This window comes from Lontra canadensis, unplaced genomic scaffold (genome assembly GCF_010015895.1).
Source record: "Lontra canadensis isolate GAN:19392208 unplaced genomic scaffold, GSC_riverotter_1.0 scaffold50, whole genome shotgun sequence".
Classification (NCBI taxonomy): Eukaryota; Metazoa; Chordata; class Mammalia; order Carnivora; family Mustelidae; genus Lontra; species Lontra canadensis.
This window is the reverse complement of record NW_022631044.1, coordinates 1,246,957-1,264,025: the sequence shown is the minus strand read 5'-3', so window position 1 is coordinate 1,264,025 and position 17,069 is coordinate 1,246,957. Positions and strand designations below refer to the sequence as shown.

At 41.2% G+C, this 17,069-nt stretch overlaps 1 protein-coding gene across 4 annotated transcripts in view; it reads right to left on the bottom strand.

The window, feature by feature from the left end:
- The window catches only part of EXOC6B (exocyst complex component 6B), a 607,587-nt gene that overhangs the window by 135,977 nt on the left and 454,541 nt on the right, over positions 1-17,069 (bottom strand). For all 4 annotated transcript variants that reach the window (XM_032873651.1, XM_032873652.1, XM_032873653.1 and 1 more), the window contains one exon: positions 15,945-16,018. In XM_032873651.1, coding sequence (XP_032729542.1) covers positions 15,945-16,018 — 74 coding nt within the window. The remainder of the gene's footprint in view (positions 1-15,944; positions 16,019-17,069) is intronic.

The window sequence follows — 17,069 nt, the reverse complement described above, 5'->3', positions numbered from 1 at the left end:
TAAAAATTTATAAAGCTGTCATTGAAGAAGGATGAATTTTGCTCTCCATAAATTAAGCCTCAATAAATCAAAAGACGAATAAAAACTGTCGAAGAAAGTGTTGAAGAGAATGTGAAACACCCAAACTCTCGTTCACCGCTGGTAGGTGTGGAATATGGCACGACCACTTTGGAAGAGTTTGACATTTTTTAAAATAAAGTTAAACATACTCTTAGCTCACTCAACAATCCCACTCCTTGTGCTACCCAAGAGACATGAAGACACATATCCACACAAGCACTTCCACATGAATGTCCAGTGCAGCCTTATTCATATTCCAAGACTAGAAACAACAAAGTGTTAGTAAATACAACAGGTGAGTGACTAAATTATAATATATCCATAAAGACAAATATCAGTCATCACTAAAAAAATAAACTACTGATATAGCCAATACCATGGATGAATTTCAAAACATTATACCAAATGAAAATAAGAATACAAACTCTAGAATTTTATATATAGAATGTTATATATACTTTTCAGACTCAACATAATTTTATTAAGATATAATTTAATATACAAGAAAATAAATCTATTTTACATAGACAAATCCATAATGTGACAAATACACACACTGATGCAACTACCAACACCACCAAGAACATGTCTACCATCCCGAGAAGCTCCCTTGTATTTTCTTTGACATCGGTCCTGTCCCGTTATTCCTAAGCAACCACTGACCTACTCTCTTGTCACTACAGATAAGTTTGCATTTTCTAGAACCTCATATAAATTTTAGAATTAGATTATCAAATAGCTCCTTTTTATTGATGGGTGATATTTAGGCATAACATAATTTACTCAGTTATTCATTATATTTATGAACTGAACAACTGAAAACAGATCCAAGGCTATTAAAAAAGAAGATTTTACAATAATTTCTAAGGCTTAAAATGCTGGAGTAAGCATTATCATGTTACTTAATATTTGCTAAGCATATAATCGAAGATTGTTGGAAACTACATCTTAGGGAGGTCAAATAATTTGCCAAATGTCACAGCTAGTAACCCAGGTCTGCCCAATTCCAAGCTTCTTAACCACTATGCTGTCCTAACACCCGGTACAGGGTTCCTGGAATTTGTGGATATAGAAGAGACCCGTTTTTCCTAATATTTAAGGGGTTGAGACATACAAGGAAGACACTAGAAGTTTAAGAGGCTAACAAAGAGTTTCTTTCTCCACACTTGGGGGATTCAGAAAACTGTTACGTGATCAGCATTTAGGAGAGACTCTATGAGCATGGAATGCTCTTCCATCTTTTTGTGTCTTCTTCAATTTCTTTCATGAGGGTTCTGTAGTTCCTCGAGTACAGATCCTTTACCTCTTTGGTTAGGTTTATTCCCAGGTATCTTATGGTCTTGGTGCTATAGTAAATGGAACCGATTCTCTTATTTCCCTTTCTATATTTTCATTGTTAGTATATAAGAAAGCAACTGATTTCTGTACATTGAGTTTGTATCCTGCCACGTTACTGAATTGCTGTATGAGTTCTAGTAGTTTAGGGGTGGAGTCCTTTGGGTTTTCCATATAAAGTATCATGTCATCTGCGAAGAAAGAGAGTTTGACTTCTTCACTGCCAATTTGAATACCTTTTATTTCTTTTTGTTTTCTGATTGATGTTGCTAGGACTTCTAGTACTTTGTGAACAACAGTGGCAAGAGTGGACATCCTTGTCATGCTCCTGATCTCAAAGGGAAGGCTCTCAGCTTCTCCCCACTGAGGATGATATTCGCTGTGGGTTTTTCATACATAGATTTTATGAAGTTCAGGAATGTTCCTTCTATCCCTATAGTTTGAAGCATTTTAATCAGGGATGGATGCTATGTCTTGTCAAATGCTTTCTCTGCATCAATTGAGAAGACCATGTGGTTCTTCTCTCTTCTCTTATTGATTTGTTCTATCACTTTGATTGATTTGTGAATGTTGAACCACCACCGCACCCCATGGATAAATCCCACCTGGCCATGGTAGATAAGCATTTTAATGTACTGTTGGACCCTACTAGCTAGGATCTTGTTGAGAATCTTGGCATCCATATTCAACAGGGATATTGGTCTGAAATTCTCCTTTTTGATGGGGTCTTTGTCTGGTTTGGGGATCAGGGTAATGCTGGCTTTAAAGAAAGAGTTTGGAAGTTTTCCTTCTGTTTCTATTTTTTGAAACAGCTTCAGGAGAATAGGTATTATTTCTTCTTTGAATGTTTGGTAGAATTCTCCAGGGAATCCGTCAGGTCCCGGGCTCTTGTTTATTGGGAGGTTTTTGATCACTGCTTCAATCTCGTTACTAGCTATTGATCTATTCAGGTTGTCAATTTCTTCCTGATTCAGTTTTGGAAGTTCATAGGTTTCCAGGAATGCATCCATTTCATCTAGGTTGCTTAAGTTATATGCTCATTGGCATATAACTGTTGATAATATTTCTGATGACTGTTTCTATTTCCCTGGTGTTAGTTGTGATCTCTCCTTTTTCATTCATAATTTTATTTATTTGGGTCCTCTCTTTTTTCTTTTGGATTAGTTTGGCCAGTGGTTTATCGATCTTACTGATTCTTTCAAAAAACCAGCTTCTAGTTTCGTTGATGTGTTCTACTGTATCTCTAGTTTCTATCTCATTGATCTCTGCTCAAATCTTGATTATTTTCCTTCTTGTGCATGGGGTTGGCTAAATTTGTTATTGATTTTCCAGTTCTTTAAGGTGTAAAGAGAGCTGATATATTCTGGATTTTTCAGTTTTTTTGGGTGACGCTTGGATGGCTATGTATTTCCCCCTTTGGACCGCCTTTGCTGTATCCCATAGGTTTTGGACCAATGTGTCTTCATTCTCATTGGTTTCCATGAATTGTTTAAGTTCTTCTTTGATTTCCTGGTTGATCTAAACATTCTTAAGCAGGGTGGTCTTTAGCTTCCAAGTGTTTGAATTCCTTCCAAACTTTTTCTTGTGGTTGAGTTCCAGTTTCAAAGCATTGTGGTCTGAGAATATGCAGGGAATAATCTCAGTCTTTTGGCATCAGCTGAGCCCTGATTTGTGACCAGTATGTGGTGTATTCTGAAGAAAGTTCCATGTGCGCTTGAGAAGAATGAGTATCCTGTTGTTTTAGGGTGGAATGTTCTGTATGTATCTATGAGGTCCATTTGGTCCAACATGTCATTCAATGCTCTTGTTTCTTTATTGATTTTCTGCTTGGATGATCTGTCTATTACTGAGAGTGGCATGTTAAGATCCCCTACTATTAATGTATTCACAATAATATGATTCTTTATCTTGATTAACAGTTGTCTTATGTAGTTGGGGGCATAATATTTACAATTATTAGATCTTCTTGGTGGACAGACCCTTTAAGAATGATGTAGTGTCCTTCTTTATCTCTGACTACAGTATTTAGTTTTATCTCTGACTACAGTATCTAAATTAGATTTAGGTAAATCTAATTTATCTCATATGAGAATTGCTACCCCAGCTTTCTTTTGAGGCCCACTGGCATGAAAGATGCTTCTCCATCCCTTCACTTTCAGGCTGGGTGTATCTTTAGGTTCCAAATGGGTCTCTTGTAGACAGCATATGGAAGGGTCCTGTCATTTTATCCAATCTGCAACCCTGTGCCATTTTATGGGAGCATTTAGGCCGCTCCCATTGAGAGTGATTATTGAAAGATACGTTTTTATTGGTATCACGTTGTCTGCGAAGTCCTTGTTGCTATAGATTGTCTCTGTAAATTTCTATGTCACTCTTGGGTTCTTCTTTTATAGAACTCCCCCTTAATATCTCATGCTCACGGATCAGAAGAATAAACATTGTTAAAATGTCTATGCTGCCTAGAGCCATCTATACTTTCAATGCCATCCCGACCAAAATTCCACCTGCATTTTTCAAAGAGCTGGAACAAACAATTCTAAAATTTGTATGGAACCAGAAGAGACCCCGCATGGCTAAGGAAATGTTGAAAAAGAAAAACAAAACTGGGGGCACCACATTGCCTTATATCAAGCTTTACTACAAAGCTGTGATCACGAAGATAGCATGGAACTGGCACAAAAACAGACACATAGCCTAGTGGAACAGAATAGAGAGCCCAGATATGGACCCACAACTCTATGGTCAAATAATCTTTGACAAAGCAGGAAAAAAATATACAGTGGAAAAAAGACAGTCTCTTCAATAAATGGTGCTGGGAAGATTGGACAGCTAAGTGTAGAAGAATGAAACTCAACCATTCTCTTACACCATATACAAAGATAAACTTGAAATGGATAAAAGACCTCAATGTGAGGCAGGAATCTATCAAAATCCTAGAGGAGAACATAGGCAGTAACCTCTTCAATGCAGCAACTTCTTTCAAGACATGTCTCCAAAGGCAAAGGAAGTAAAAGCGAAAATGAACTTTTGGAACTTCATCAAGATCAAAAGCTTCTGCACAGTATAGGAAACAGCCAAAAATACAACACACGGAATGGGAGAAGATATTTGCCAATGACACTACAGACAAAGGGCTGATATCCAAGATCTATAAAGAACTCCTCAAACTCAACACACACAAAACAGACAATCACATCAAAAAATGGGCAGAAGACATGAACAGACACTTCTCCAAAGTAGACATACAAATGGCTAACAGACACATGAAAAAATGTTCATCATCATTAGCCATCAGGGAGGTTCAAATCAAAACCACATTGAGATGCCACTGTACTCCAGTTAGAATGGCCAAAATCAACAAGACAGTAAATAAGTATTGGAGAGGATGTGGAGAAAGGGTAACCCTCTTACACTGTTGGTGGGAATGCAAGTTGGTGCAGCCACTTTGGAAAACACTGTGGAGATTCCTTAAGAAATTAAAAACAGGGCTTCCCTATGACCCTGCGATTGCACTACTGGGTATTTATCCCAAAGATATAGATGTAGTGAAAAGAAGGGCCATCTGTACCCCAGTGTTCATAGCAGCAATGGCCACAATTGCCAAACTATGGAAAGAGCCAAGATGACCTTCAACAGACGAATGGATAAAAAAGATATGGTCCATATATACAATGGAGTATTATGCCTCCATCCAAAAAGATGAATACCCAACTTTTATATCAACATGGATGGGACTGGAGGAGATTATGCTGAGTGAAATAAGTCAAGCAGAGAGAGTCAAGTATCACATGGTTTCACTTACTTGTGGAGCATAAGGAATAACACGGAGGATACTGGGAGATGGAGAGGAGAAGTGAGTTGGGGGAAATGGGAGAGGGAGACAAACCATGAGAGACTATGGACTCTGAGAAACAAACTGAGGGTTTTGGAGGGGCAGGGGAAGGCGTTGGGTGAACCTGGTGGTGGGTATTATGGAGGGCACATACTGTGTGGAGCACTGGGTGTGGTGCATAAACAATGAATCTTGGAATACTGAAAAGAAATAAAAAGAAAGGGTGAAGAAGAACTTGAAAAAAAAAAAAAAGAAGAGACTCTACCCAGCTTTCTGCTAACCTATTGGGAACAGCTCCTAAGTCTCTGGATTTACTAGGATCTTGCCTGTATAACTTGTTTGCCAGAGCCAGTTTTTCTTTTTCATGGGATAATATTAAATGTTACAGAATAAAAAGTGAAAAGGGAACACCAGAAACTTATCTAGAAAAGTGAACTGTCCTTTCACACCAATAGCTATCCAGAAGAGCTTCATGCCCAAGTTCAACTTCATTTCATGTTAAGAATCCCTTATTAATATTTTAGAATGTTATACTATCTTTCTCTTTGGCCACAATCTCAATGAGTTATTTTGCTCTTGAAATCAAGAAAGACTAAGAAAGAAATGCTCTAGATTAATCAAGAAGGAGCTACTTTTAAGAGATGAGAAGCTCACAGATCTGAGCATGTGGTCATGCCTGAAATTGGTCCTTTTGTAGCTCTCTGTCTGATGATATGAGCCCTATAAATGGCTCCTTCCTGCATACAGCTGTCTCAGGGGATCCAATCTTTCCGGACTGTACCTTTGCCTCTGCAACTCGCTCAGTCTAGTTTATCTCCCACCAAAGTTCTTTCTTTCCTTTGGTTCCTGTTCCATTTTTGCTTCTCCCTTGATACTTAACACTTTGTCTTATTGGTTCCCTACCTTTATCGAAGCTGTCTGGTTCCCCTTTTCTAATCAGTCCTATCTCATTTCTTTACACATTTCTAAGAACTTGCCTAGAAGGAGGGTTTTAATCTTCATATCAGGGTTCTAGATGTTCTTTTGGTCCTTGTTCCCCAGGAGCCCATGCTCGCAACTGTGGCTCCCAGGTAGCGAATTCTCTTAAAGCTAAGGGGCTTCTTTCTTGGCAAATTGAAATATGCCCCAATTCCCTCAATCTAGCCCTTTGTTGTCACTCTCTGCTGCCCTCCAGCGGTTGCTGAGAGGATGCAGTGGTTAGTAGTTAGATCCAAGGCCTGGCTCTTTTGCCCTTTCCATGGCCTGTAAGTGTTCACTAGTAGCGCACTAAAGGCATTGCAGTTTCAGAGATAAGATTTGTGTTCAGAACCTATCAGGCTTTAAATTCCACCAGCACTACTTCAACAGCCTTTGATACCACTGTTACCCCCAGAGAAATTCATGGGCAATGACTCGTCCTTTCTCCTGAAGATGTGACTATCTCAGAAATTTACCAATTCCAGGTTTGTGAGTATGCAGATTCATGCTAGCTCATCCCACAAGAGCCGAAATGGAATGAAACGCTAGCCTCTGAGTGGATGACTTTGCTATGAGGCTAACCAGTGTGATGTTGGCACCAACCCATTTTATTTATTTATTTATTTATTTATTAAAAAAAAAATTTTTTTTTAAAGATTTTATTTATTTGACACAGAGAGATCACAAGTAGAGAGAGAGAGAGAGAGAGGAGGAAGCAGGCTTCCTGCCTAGCAGAGAGCCTGATGTGGGACTTGATCCTAGGACCCTGAGATCATGACCTGAGCGAAGGCAGAGGCTTAACCCACTGAGCCACCCAGGCAGCCTGCACCAACCCATTTTAAAAGTGATAGTCATTCTATTGGAGCAAAGGGGTAGAAGGTTGTTGCAGACTAGACTCACACTTCCAGAAAAAGTCCTTCTAGCATCTGCTGGAAGGACTGTTCAATGTTCTGCTGGAACTCCCAAGTGGCGGAGCACTGCCTCTGGGTTAAAGCAGGAAGTACTAGATAACTCTGTTGACCAAGCTTTAGATTACACTTCCCACCTAACCCAAGACTGTGCCAGTATGGGTTGACAGCAACAATGGATAATGTTATCCGGGGGGGTGGGGGGGAGCCAAGAATCAAAGGCCAAACCCAATTCATGGGGAAATATATCCAAAATCCTGTGTTTTGTTTCCTGCTCTCCAAAAGATTATCCACAACTACTCCTAACTAAAGGTCCTTCACCCACTCCTTGTCTCCACATAACTGCCATTATGTGGCTTAAGGGTCCTGACAGGGCCCATAGTGCCTGCCATTCATGAGTCAGCAGTTCCAGACACACAAACTCTCAAAGAGAGGTTCCTCAAAGAGGCTCAGAAGCTACCTCTTTAGCAAGCACAAATGTGCAAAGAATCAAATGTTTGCCACCCACATTCCTGCTCAGTGGCTATGCTTTGTCTCTGAGGAAAAGCAAAGCCCCTGGAAAATACACAGTGGGTATTCATCAGACCTTCCACCTTCCTTCCAAAGACCCCAACTACTCTCCGTTGTGAAAAATCAATGAGGAATCTACCTCTTATAAACTATCATGGTCTCATTGTGGTTGGCATCCACTACTAATATTTGGTCCTTCTCTGATTTTCAACTTCTTGAAACAATTCCATGAGACTTTAAGAAATCAGACTTCCAAATTGCTAAAGCGATTTCCATAGTGAGAGGATAATGAATAGAAAATGGCCTTCCCAACATGCTGTGATGTCATTTAGCCCATTAAAATGTCTGGGATTTTCCTAGCATTTAAATGACATCTTACGTGATTTTTTAATACCAAAGACTCGTACTCTGCTTGGATATTATTTTATGATATCCAGATCTGGAAAAAAAAATGGATTCTGTGTTTAAAAAAAAACAAAACCCAGAGACAGAGTTTCTGAGCTCTCCTCCTCTCTAGTTAAGAGTTTGGTACGAGGTGAGACAAACTTTCGGCAGTTTTAGAATAGACTCTCTTCCAATCAACCAAAGTTGCTCAGTAAATCCCAGGACATATTACATATTATTGGCAATTCCTTCTATGAATGTGCCATGATGACTCAGTTATAATACCCCAGGCAAGGTAAGGAAAGAGACCTTATTTGCAGCGGCTGCAGCAGCATCCCAGTGGCTGAAGACCTCATTTACCTGGGCCCCATCCTGTGTGTGCAGATCCAGCCTTGACTTATATGAGGTCAAAAGTCCAGCTCAGTGGGGTCTGTTCTCAGTAATGTTCCTACTTATATTTTTTACAGAACCAGACCCAAAGGTGTTAGCTTTCCCCTGCTCAGGAACAGGAATTATTTGGTGTCAGAGCTTCCTCTGAGGTTAAAGGTATCATTCTGAAGGTTACTTCTGTCTGTCAAAACAACCTGGACAAAAGAATTTTGTCACAACAACCACAAAACCCTGCTTTCAAAAACCAAAGGACAGCCTTTTGAAGCATTTCAGGCTGACCATCTTATTTATGCCAGGCTGCCAAATCATAGCTACAAGTTCTTTGCTGAAAGTCTGTGTATCAATATACAACAGATTTGGCCTTGCCCTGGGGATCTTGCCAGAGCTCTGCAGCTATCTCTAAAAGTGACCAATATCGCATCAATACAAAAAAAAAAAAAAATTAGATCAAGTGGCATCCCCTTGGGGGACACCTGAAGGGAGATTCTGGCAAGAGCAGGATGTTGAAGAGGCCTGCTTCATAAGCACAGGCAACTACACAAGAATGGGAGCTCCACAAGGGCAGGAACTATGTTTGATTCACTGCCCTGTGCCAAGTGTACCACTAAACCCACTGTAGCAGTGCTAGACATTGTGCTCAGTGAATGAATGAAAGCTTCCTGATTGGGGAGGTCTAGAGCTATATCCAAGTGTTACCTATGCCTACATTAAAACATGGACTATGGTCTGCAGGAAACTTCAGTAACTCTGTATCAGTAAGAGATCTGTGCAGGTAGCCTGATATTATTTCTTTACCTTCCTCTAACCACCCAATGCCTTTGGGATATGATGACTCTGGATTTCATTTCCGAAACGACATCTAACCACATAGATAGACATGCTACCGTACGAGTAGTGCCAACGATCTTTTTGAAGATAATGTGCTTATTAATGGCTTAACCCATTCCTTCTAACTCCACCATCCGCATCAGTCGTAGCAATGACATCTTTCAATTCTGTGAGTCATTAAGCTGTTTGATTTCTGACCCTGGTGCAGATGATTCACAATTTTGTAGGCCATTATTTATTCAAGATCATACACAATCTGGAGGTCAACAGAACACTTCAAGTGAGCACTTGGAGAGTCCTTTTACTGACAACATTACTGGTACAGACACGTTACTACCAGTGGATTTGGGGATTTGCATGCCACCCTGTCTTCCTCCACTAAGAATATTCTTTCACAAAAACATTCCCTTATCAACTCTCCGCACACCTCTAATTTTCTCTACCATTACTTCTTGGCTACAGCTGAGAAAACATTTGGGAAAACTACAGGCCACCCTCCCCCCAAAAAAAAACCCCAGGTTACATTCCAGCAGGTTAAAAACCAGTATGAAGAAGTACATGTGGGATATGGCTTTCTTTGTGTTAAATACAGCCTAACCATTGCCATGAAAAAAAGAAGCCTGCCACCTGAGGCCCTGTAAGACGTGGGCCTGCCCTACCCTGACCCAGGCCTCCTATGTAGTCTTCTAGTGTGGGCTTGTTTAGATTGGTTAGGGAGAAACATTTACAAAAGAAAATCTATTTACTATATATAATTTTGTTATGTGCTATATCACACAAACTCAGTTTTTGCATCAATGGGTATCCCACAGAGGTTAAAACATAAGTGGTTATTAAGAAAGATTGTTCCACAAGAGCCAGGGTTAGTCAAGCAAAGGGGGAATGTTCCTCTTTGTGAGAATGTTGCTCATTAGACTTGCAGGCAGGGCAAAAGAAAAGAGTAAGCAATTTGATTCCAAAAGCAAAATTTCGGGACGCCTGGGTGGCTCAGTGGGTTAAGCCGCTGCCTTCAGCTCAGGTCATGATCCCAGGGTCCTGGGATCGAGTTCCGCATCGGGCTCCTTGCTCAGCAGGGAGCCTGCCTCTCTCTCTTTCTGACAAATAAATAAATAAAATCTTTAAAAAAAAAAAAGCAAAATTTCTTTGACTAGGATCAAGTTAGGATGGGGAGTGGAAGGGAGAGCTGTACATTGTTGGGCTCTTGAGCTCTTCTCAGGTCTGCACACCCAACAGTAGCCAAGAGGACTGATTTCGCCCATATACCCCTAACAGGACTAACATCAGAATTCGTTCAACATCTCTAAAGAAATATACGATTATTTCTCTCAGGTCCTAAAGTTGTTTTCAAGGCAAGTTAAGTGCCTGCAATGGAAATGCACCGTGTTTACTTTAGACTGAAGGTTTAGAAATTGGGGAATAACTGGCCTAGGGGGAATGTCACCAGCTCCATCTAAAAAAAGCCGTAGATATCTTGGGATGGCTTTGCTGTTTAAGAGTCGTTGCCAACACGCTCTATTCAGGAGATCTGATGCAATGTCACAACCTAGTTCATTCAGCTCTATAAACACTTAGGATATCGGAAGTAAATAAGAGTCAGGGCCAAGGAACAGAAAATGTTACTGAAGAAAGAACCCATTCAACTTTTCCTGTTGGCCAAATATGTAAGATGAACGGCCAGAGATTAAATGAGTAATATAAATAATTAATCTGGGGAAGTTAAGATGCCCTCACGATGAATGTGAGTAACAGAAAAGTGAAATGTTCCAGGATGGCCTACAATAAGCAGGGTTTGATGAGAAGTATAGGACATTTAAAAAAAAAAAAAAAGAGGTCCATGAGGAAGCTGGACAGTGAAAGGAAAGAAGAAGAGAAGTTAAGAAATGGGGGGTTTAAAGAGATTAGTCTATTCTTTTAAGATTTTATTTGACAGAGAGAGATCACAAGTAGGCAGAGAGGCAGGCGGGGTGGGTGGGGAAGCAGGCTCCTCACTGAGCAGAGAGCCCAATGTGGGGCTCAATCCTAGGACCCTGAGATCATGACCTGAGCCGAAGGCAGAGGCTTAACCCACTGAGCCATCTAGGTGCCCTGAGATTAGTCTAATTCTTAAAAGAAGGAAAGATAGTTGAGATCCTAGTTAAATAGACCCCCATCTGTTTTTAAACAAAACTTAAAACTGGCTATTTTCTATGCTTAAAACACTTTCCTCCCTCACCAATGCCTGGATTTCTTTCAGTTTAACTTTCTATTTTAAAATGATTTTATATATTTGATGTATATGAAATATATAATTTTATGTATTTAAATGATTTTAAATATTTTATAACTACTTAGGCTCACAAAGACCTCTCCACTCTAAGGCTTCTTTCTGCATTTATAGATACATCGTTCGAATAAAGGTCTTCTATCCCAACCAGAGGATAAGCTGAAGTTGATTTTCCCACATCTTTGACTCTGGGCTGACCCTGTAACCAGCTCTGGCCAACAGAATGTGTTGGGAATGAGGGCTTGCCAGTTCCAAGGGTAGACCTCAACTCAAGCAATTTCCCCTTGTTCTCTTGGAACCTGCCAATATGTCAAGTGATCCAACCTGGGTCAGGCAGCTGGTGGATGAGAGATCACAGGGAGCAGAGAAGAGTCCGCCTAGCTAAGGCATCCTAGACCAGGCAGCCCCTAGCCAATCTAGCCCCTAGCCAATCTGACCTCAATGTATGACGACTGAGCCCACTGAAGCTCAGATTGCCAATCTGTAGAATCTCGAGTTAAATAAATGCTCCTTCTATTAAGGCAACACATTTTGGGGCACTCTGCTATGCAGCAAAGCATACTGAAATAATTGAAACATACACAATGCTCCATCCTTCCAATGTAATACTTAGGACAGTGTGACTTATATTAAAATTAAGTATTTGCTGGTCACCTCTTTGCTCCTGGGGGACAGAGACTGTATTATATTCATTTGTGGATTCCCACCGCACCTGGGTTGTGCTTTTGTTCACAGGAGGCACTCAGTGTGATAAAAGAAGTTGAAATGAAAATCAACTGAAGTTCAAATTCTATTGTTCATCAGCACTATGCACTTACTGCTTATCAACAAAAGAAAAACTCCAACCAGAGCATCGTTAAAGAATCAGATCACTACTGAGAATCTAGTATTGGCCTTGTGTTGCAATTCCAATTATGAAGCATTATGGGCTGGCAATTACTAGGACTTGTGGTGCACACACCACTTCAAAATCGTTAATAAGTGAGCCCTTTAAGGTGTCCTTGTCAAGATTTCACACTGACCCGAGTCTGGATTTTGATAGAAATCTGCACATACATTTGACATATGAATGTGAAGTCGTACTGCAAACCCACTTTTATGAACTTGGAAGTTTAGAAAGCTTAAAGTGGCAAAGGAGAATTTGATTTGTACTAATTCACATTATGATTAACAGCAGGTTTTCTACGCCTGGAATTCTGACAAACGAGAGAAGGACATTCATGTGCGTTAACCATGAGGCGCTTCGCACATGTGAAATATCATGAAAGCTTGTGTATTCAAAATGTCATTTCACTCTTCACCCTATGAATTAGGAAGCTGAGACTAGACGGGACAGGTGGGAAAGGATGAATAGTTTTGCCATCCATATCTGATTTGCTTCCTAATTGAATTTCTGTAGCTTTTAAATGACACTCTGCTATTATGAGATGATCTCTCATAGAGATGATCTCATCAAATATTCCATGTTTTGATTATTTTAACAGTTACCGTTCACTTGACAGTGTCTGAGACAGTCTCAAGTGAGAGGACAGGAGAGTACGCTCAGATTGAGGAAGCTCATAAGCCAGTGAGGCAGATACAGATGATGACAGTGAAAGAATATCCTTGCTGTCTTGAGACTGTGCGGTCCTCCATGGGCCTATACGCTGTAACCTGCCCTAACTTCCACTTCTTCCTCTAAATCCTGCCCTGCCTGTTTAATATTGTTACCACAGACTAATAAAGAACATGAAGATGAATCAGTTAATAAGTTGGAACACTGAATCAGGACCTAAAGAGGTTGGGCCCAGCTGGAATGATACAAATCTATGTTGTCAATAATATGAAAGAAAAATTAAATCAGCTATATAAGGACTGCATGAGGCCTGGGTAAGCATGCTACACAAAGGCCCAGTTACTAGCAGAGGACGCTTAGTGAATCAGGAGAGGAAGCCTGTCCCCCAAACTGGGATGCATGAATAAAAACATAAAGAATCAGAGGGTCAGAGTTAAGTGAAATTTCAGCCAACTTAAGAAATAGCTTCCTAATAATCAGATTGTCCTAAGGCGGCCTATGCTGCTTTGGGGAGGTGAGTTCTCTTCAAGGGGGATATGCGAGCATAGTCTGGGGTGCTGTACAGGGTTTCAGGTATCAAGCCAAAGGTTATACTGAATGATTTTCGAAACTGGCCCCCAACCCCAAAATTCCGTAACCCTATTACAGGATTCCAAAGGGAACATGCAAAAGGACAATATACTCAAGGACACTTAATCGTGCTTCACTCAAGGTCAACCTATCTCTTCTGGAGACACACTCCAAGGTCCTCTCCTTATGGTCTGAGTATCTCCACAGTTCAGAAGAGGTCTCCTTCTAAAAGGACGCTTGTATAAAATAAGTTATGGGAATGACTAAGAGGGACTGCAAAGAGATTAATATTTGCAGCCTGGGCTGTGGAGGGATCATTTTCTTCACAACGATTCAACCTATTGGGGCCCGCTGCTCCTGAGCCTCAGCCTGAGACCTGGGGAAGTTCTTCCAGATGACCTAGATTAGAAAAGTTTAAGCTGTTTTAACAGAGACGGCCGTAACTAGGAATCAGGTGATAGATTCAATAAGAAGAGGCATACTCTTCTTAGGAGTAAAATTTTGGAGCTCTGGTTTCTCCTGCTAAAATTTCATAAAAGGAACTCCGAGAACAGAAATGCAATGGCAAACAGGAACTTAAGGGTAAACAACAGCGCTCGCTGAGAGCTCACAAGAATTTGAGCATTCTTCCCCCGCTCAGATACATCCTATTTTGGCTGTGCTGTCGAACACACTCCCTTAGTTAACATTTTCTGCAAACGCTAGTCGCTTTCCATAGGGACCGAAACCACAAACTAGAGAGAGCGACCACGCTTCCCTCTCATGAATAGCGAGAAAGGAAAAATCTTTCCTTGGGTATGTCTCTCCAGTGAAATTCAGCGTCTGCTTTCCAAGAAAAGCCAATGGGCTCAGAAATTTCTGAGAAGAAACGGGAGAAAAGTGCAACAGACAACACTCCCCAAAACCCTAAAGCAAAAATCCCAATCTTTCAGCCTCACATCTGCCAAGGGCTTAAAACCTGTCTCTGTTGAGTGTCTGAATCCACAGGTGGAAGGTCTTAAGTGTGGAGAGAGATACTCAGCCTCATTTGTGACCATGCTGGGAAAGCCTTTATGTGTAGGAGAACCCCCACCTCAGGCCCCAAATATTAAGTTGACACACGTTTCTGGGACGCGGCCTGAATCCTCAAACTTTGGCGGGTCTATAGAGACACAATTTTCTGTTTTCTGCTTAACAGGGCTTTCCAGAATTGTCATCAGATGACAGATTACACCACCCATCCACAAGGATGCAGGGGTAGCTCCAGCCATCCATTATGGGTTAAAAGCTGTTCCAGCATGAATCGAGTCACAGTGGTAAGGAGACTACCAATACAAGGGGTCCTATAGCTTTAAGAAATACTCTGGGCATCTAAAAGTTTTCAGAATGCAAACTATGTCAGCTCTGAAAACAAGAGGCACTGCATCATTATGGCAGGAGAAACAAAGCCAGCCCCCTTTTTAAAACAGACAAAAAAAAAAAAAGATTGTTTTAATAGGAGAGAAGCATCAGTCATTGATTCTTACTTCATTCACACTTTCTATCCAACCCCATCCATCTTCAGAGTGAAGAGATGACAGAGCCCAGTTAACTCTCTCCCTCTTTCGGCCCCCGCCCATCCTGTTCCTCTCCACCCAAACCACCAAGGCCTACCAACCCACCCATTTCAATCTGCAAGCCACAGCCCTCCAGAACGACTCTTTCTATCTGCTGGGCTTGTGAAACTCGGGTATGGCCGAGTACCGGCTTTCATCCACGTTACTTTAACAGGGTTGCCCACCAGGTTAGCACGACCAGGTCGGGGCCTTTGCTAATCTAATCACCTTCTAAAACCACCACTTAGTCACTCATGGCTGAGCACATTCTACAAAGGAGGGGATGGGAAGACGGAAGGCAACAGGAAAGAGTCAACAAGCCAAACCAACAATCCACAACGTAAAATATTTCATTTTTCTTTAAATGCTGCCGCCGTCATTCTCTCTGCAGACAAAAGTGTCCTCCGGGCAGGCAGTCTCTGCATCGGTGCACCTGCTCAGCATTGGTTCGCCGAGTTATCTTTCTGCTGTGTCTGCAGAAGCCAACTAGAGCACAATGGGTCACATCACTTGAGGGTCACTTGAGTCCCTCTAGTCTCTGGGTCCCTCCTCCCACCTCCTGCCTTTCCTTCTACCCACAAAACCTTTAACTCCACCATAGCTAAGGATCCCAGATAGCTAAGTAAAGGAGGTGGCCTCAAACACAGGGAAAAACCCTTAGGTCTCCAGTGTGAATCGACAACGCCAATCCCCCTCCCCTCCCCTTTTCCTTAAGACCTGATGGTCTTCAGTCACACATCTTAAAAGAAAAACAAAAAACAAAAACACAAAGACTTACTTGTCTCAAGTCGATGAAGGCCAACTGCAGCGTGTCCTCCTGGAACCCAGGCACCGGGCCGGATCTGGCAAACTCTGTGGGAAAGAAAAGAGGATAAAAAGCGCCTTTAACTAACCATGGACAGGGAGATTGGCAGACGGATGACAGGGAAGACAAGAGAGGCTGGGGGAGAGGAGGACCAAGCTTCTAAGGAGTCATGTCTCTCTCCCTTCAGCTTCTTTGTTTGCCCTTCAAAATTCGTGTCATCAAAACACCATTAATTCCAGCATCCTGACAGCAAGGAAACTGTACTAATTCGACCTGAAATTTATTCCCATGAGCCGCGCTGGGCTTCAGAGTGTTTGTTTTGTGAATGGACAAACAACTTGCAAAGGAGGAGGGAGTGGGGGAGAGAAAAAAGTTTTTCCTCTCAACACAATAAAATCTTCAGCTGTGAAACTCTTTTCAGTTCCGAAAGCTATTTATATTTTAGATCGCTGAAGGAATTTTCTAATTTCACGCCTGTCACCTCATTCCCCAAGCATTTATCAAAAAATATTCCCTGCCACATCATTAATTATTCCCTCACTGATTATTTGTATTATCTCATGACTACATTATTGCCAACACACACACACACACACACTGCAGAAGCTGTCCCGATCTACTGCTTGGCTCTTGAGCAAAGGAGTATTTGTAGATATGAAAAGGCCCATCTAAATAAATTTCGCTGCAAAAGCTTAGGGAACATTTGCACATGTCCATCCTATAGTGTATTCTTTGTCCTTGACTTCTGCTTCTTTTCCACTCTCGAAAATTCTTTGTTCTTTTCCTGCTACCCCAGTTTAGTCTTAGGTCAAAGAGACCACATGAATGTTATTTGCAATTAACACTAGCGCCTTGGGTACAAGCTCAGTTTATGGCTCTGTCTTGTACATCGTTAACAAGAAGACAACTGCACAGGGCTATAGGGACAGACACTAGTAACAGTTAAGAATGTCAAGTTTTATCGTCCCTAAGCCCAGCTTATTATGAAATCAAAAGGTCTCGTTTAAGCTCCCTACACATACGCGTGCATGCACACACACACACACCATGCAGAGAGAGAGAGAGATAATTCAAGAGTCGGATAGTTACTATGTCTTG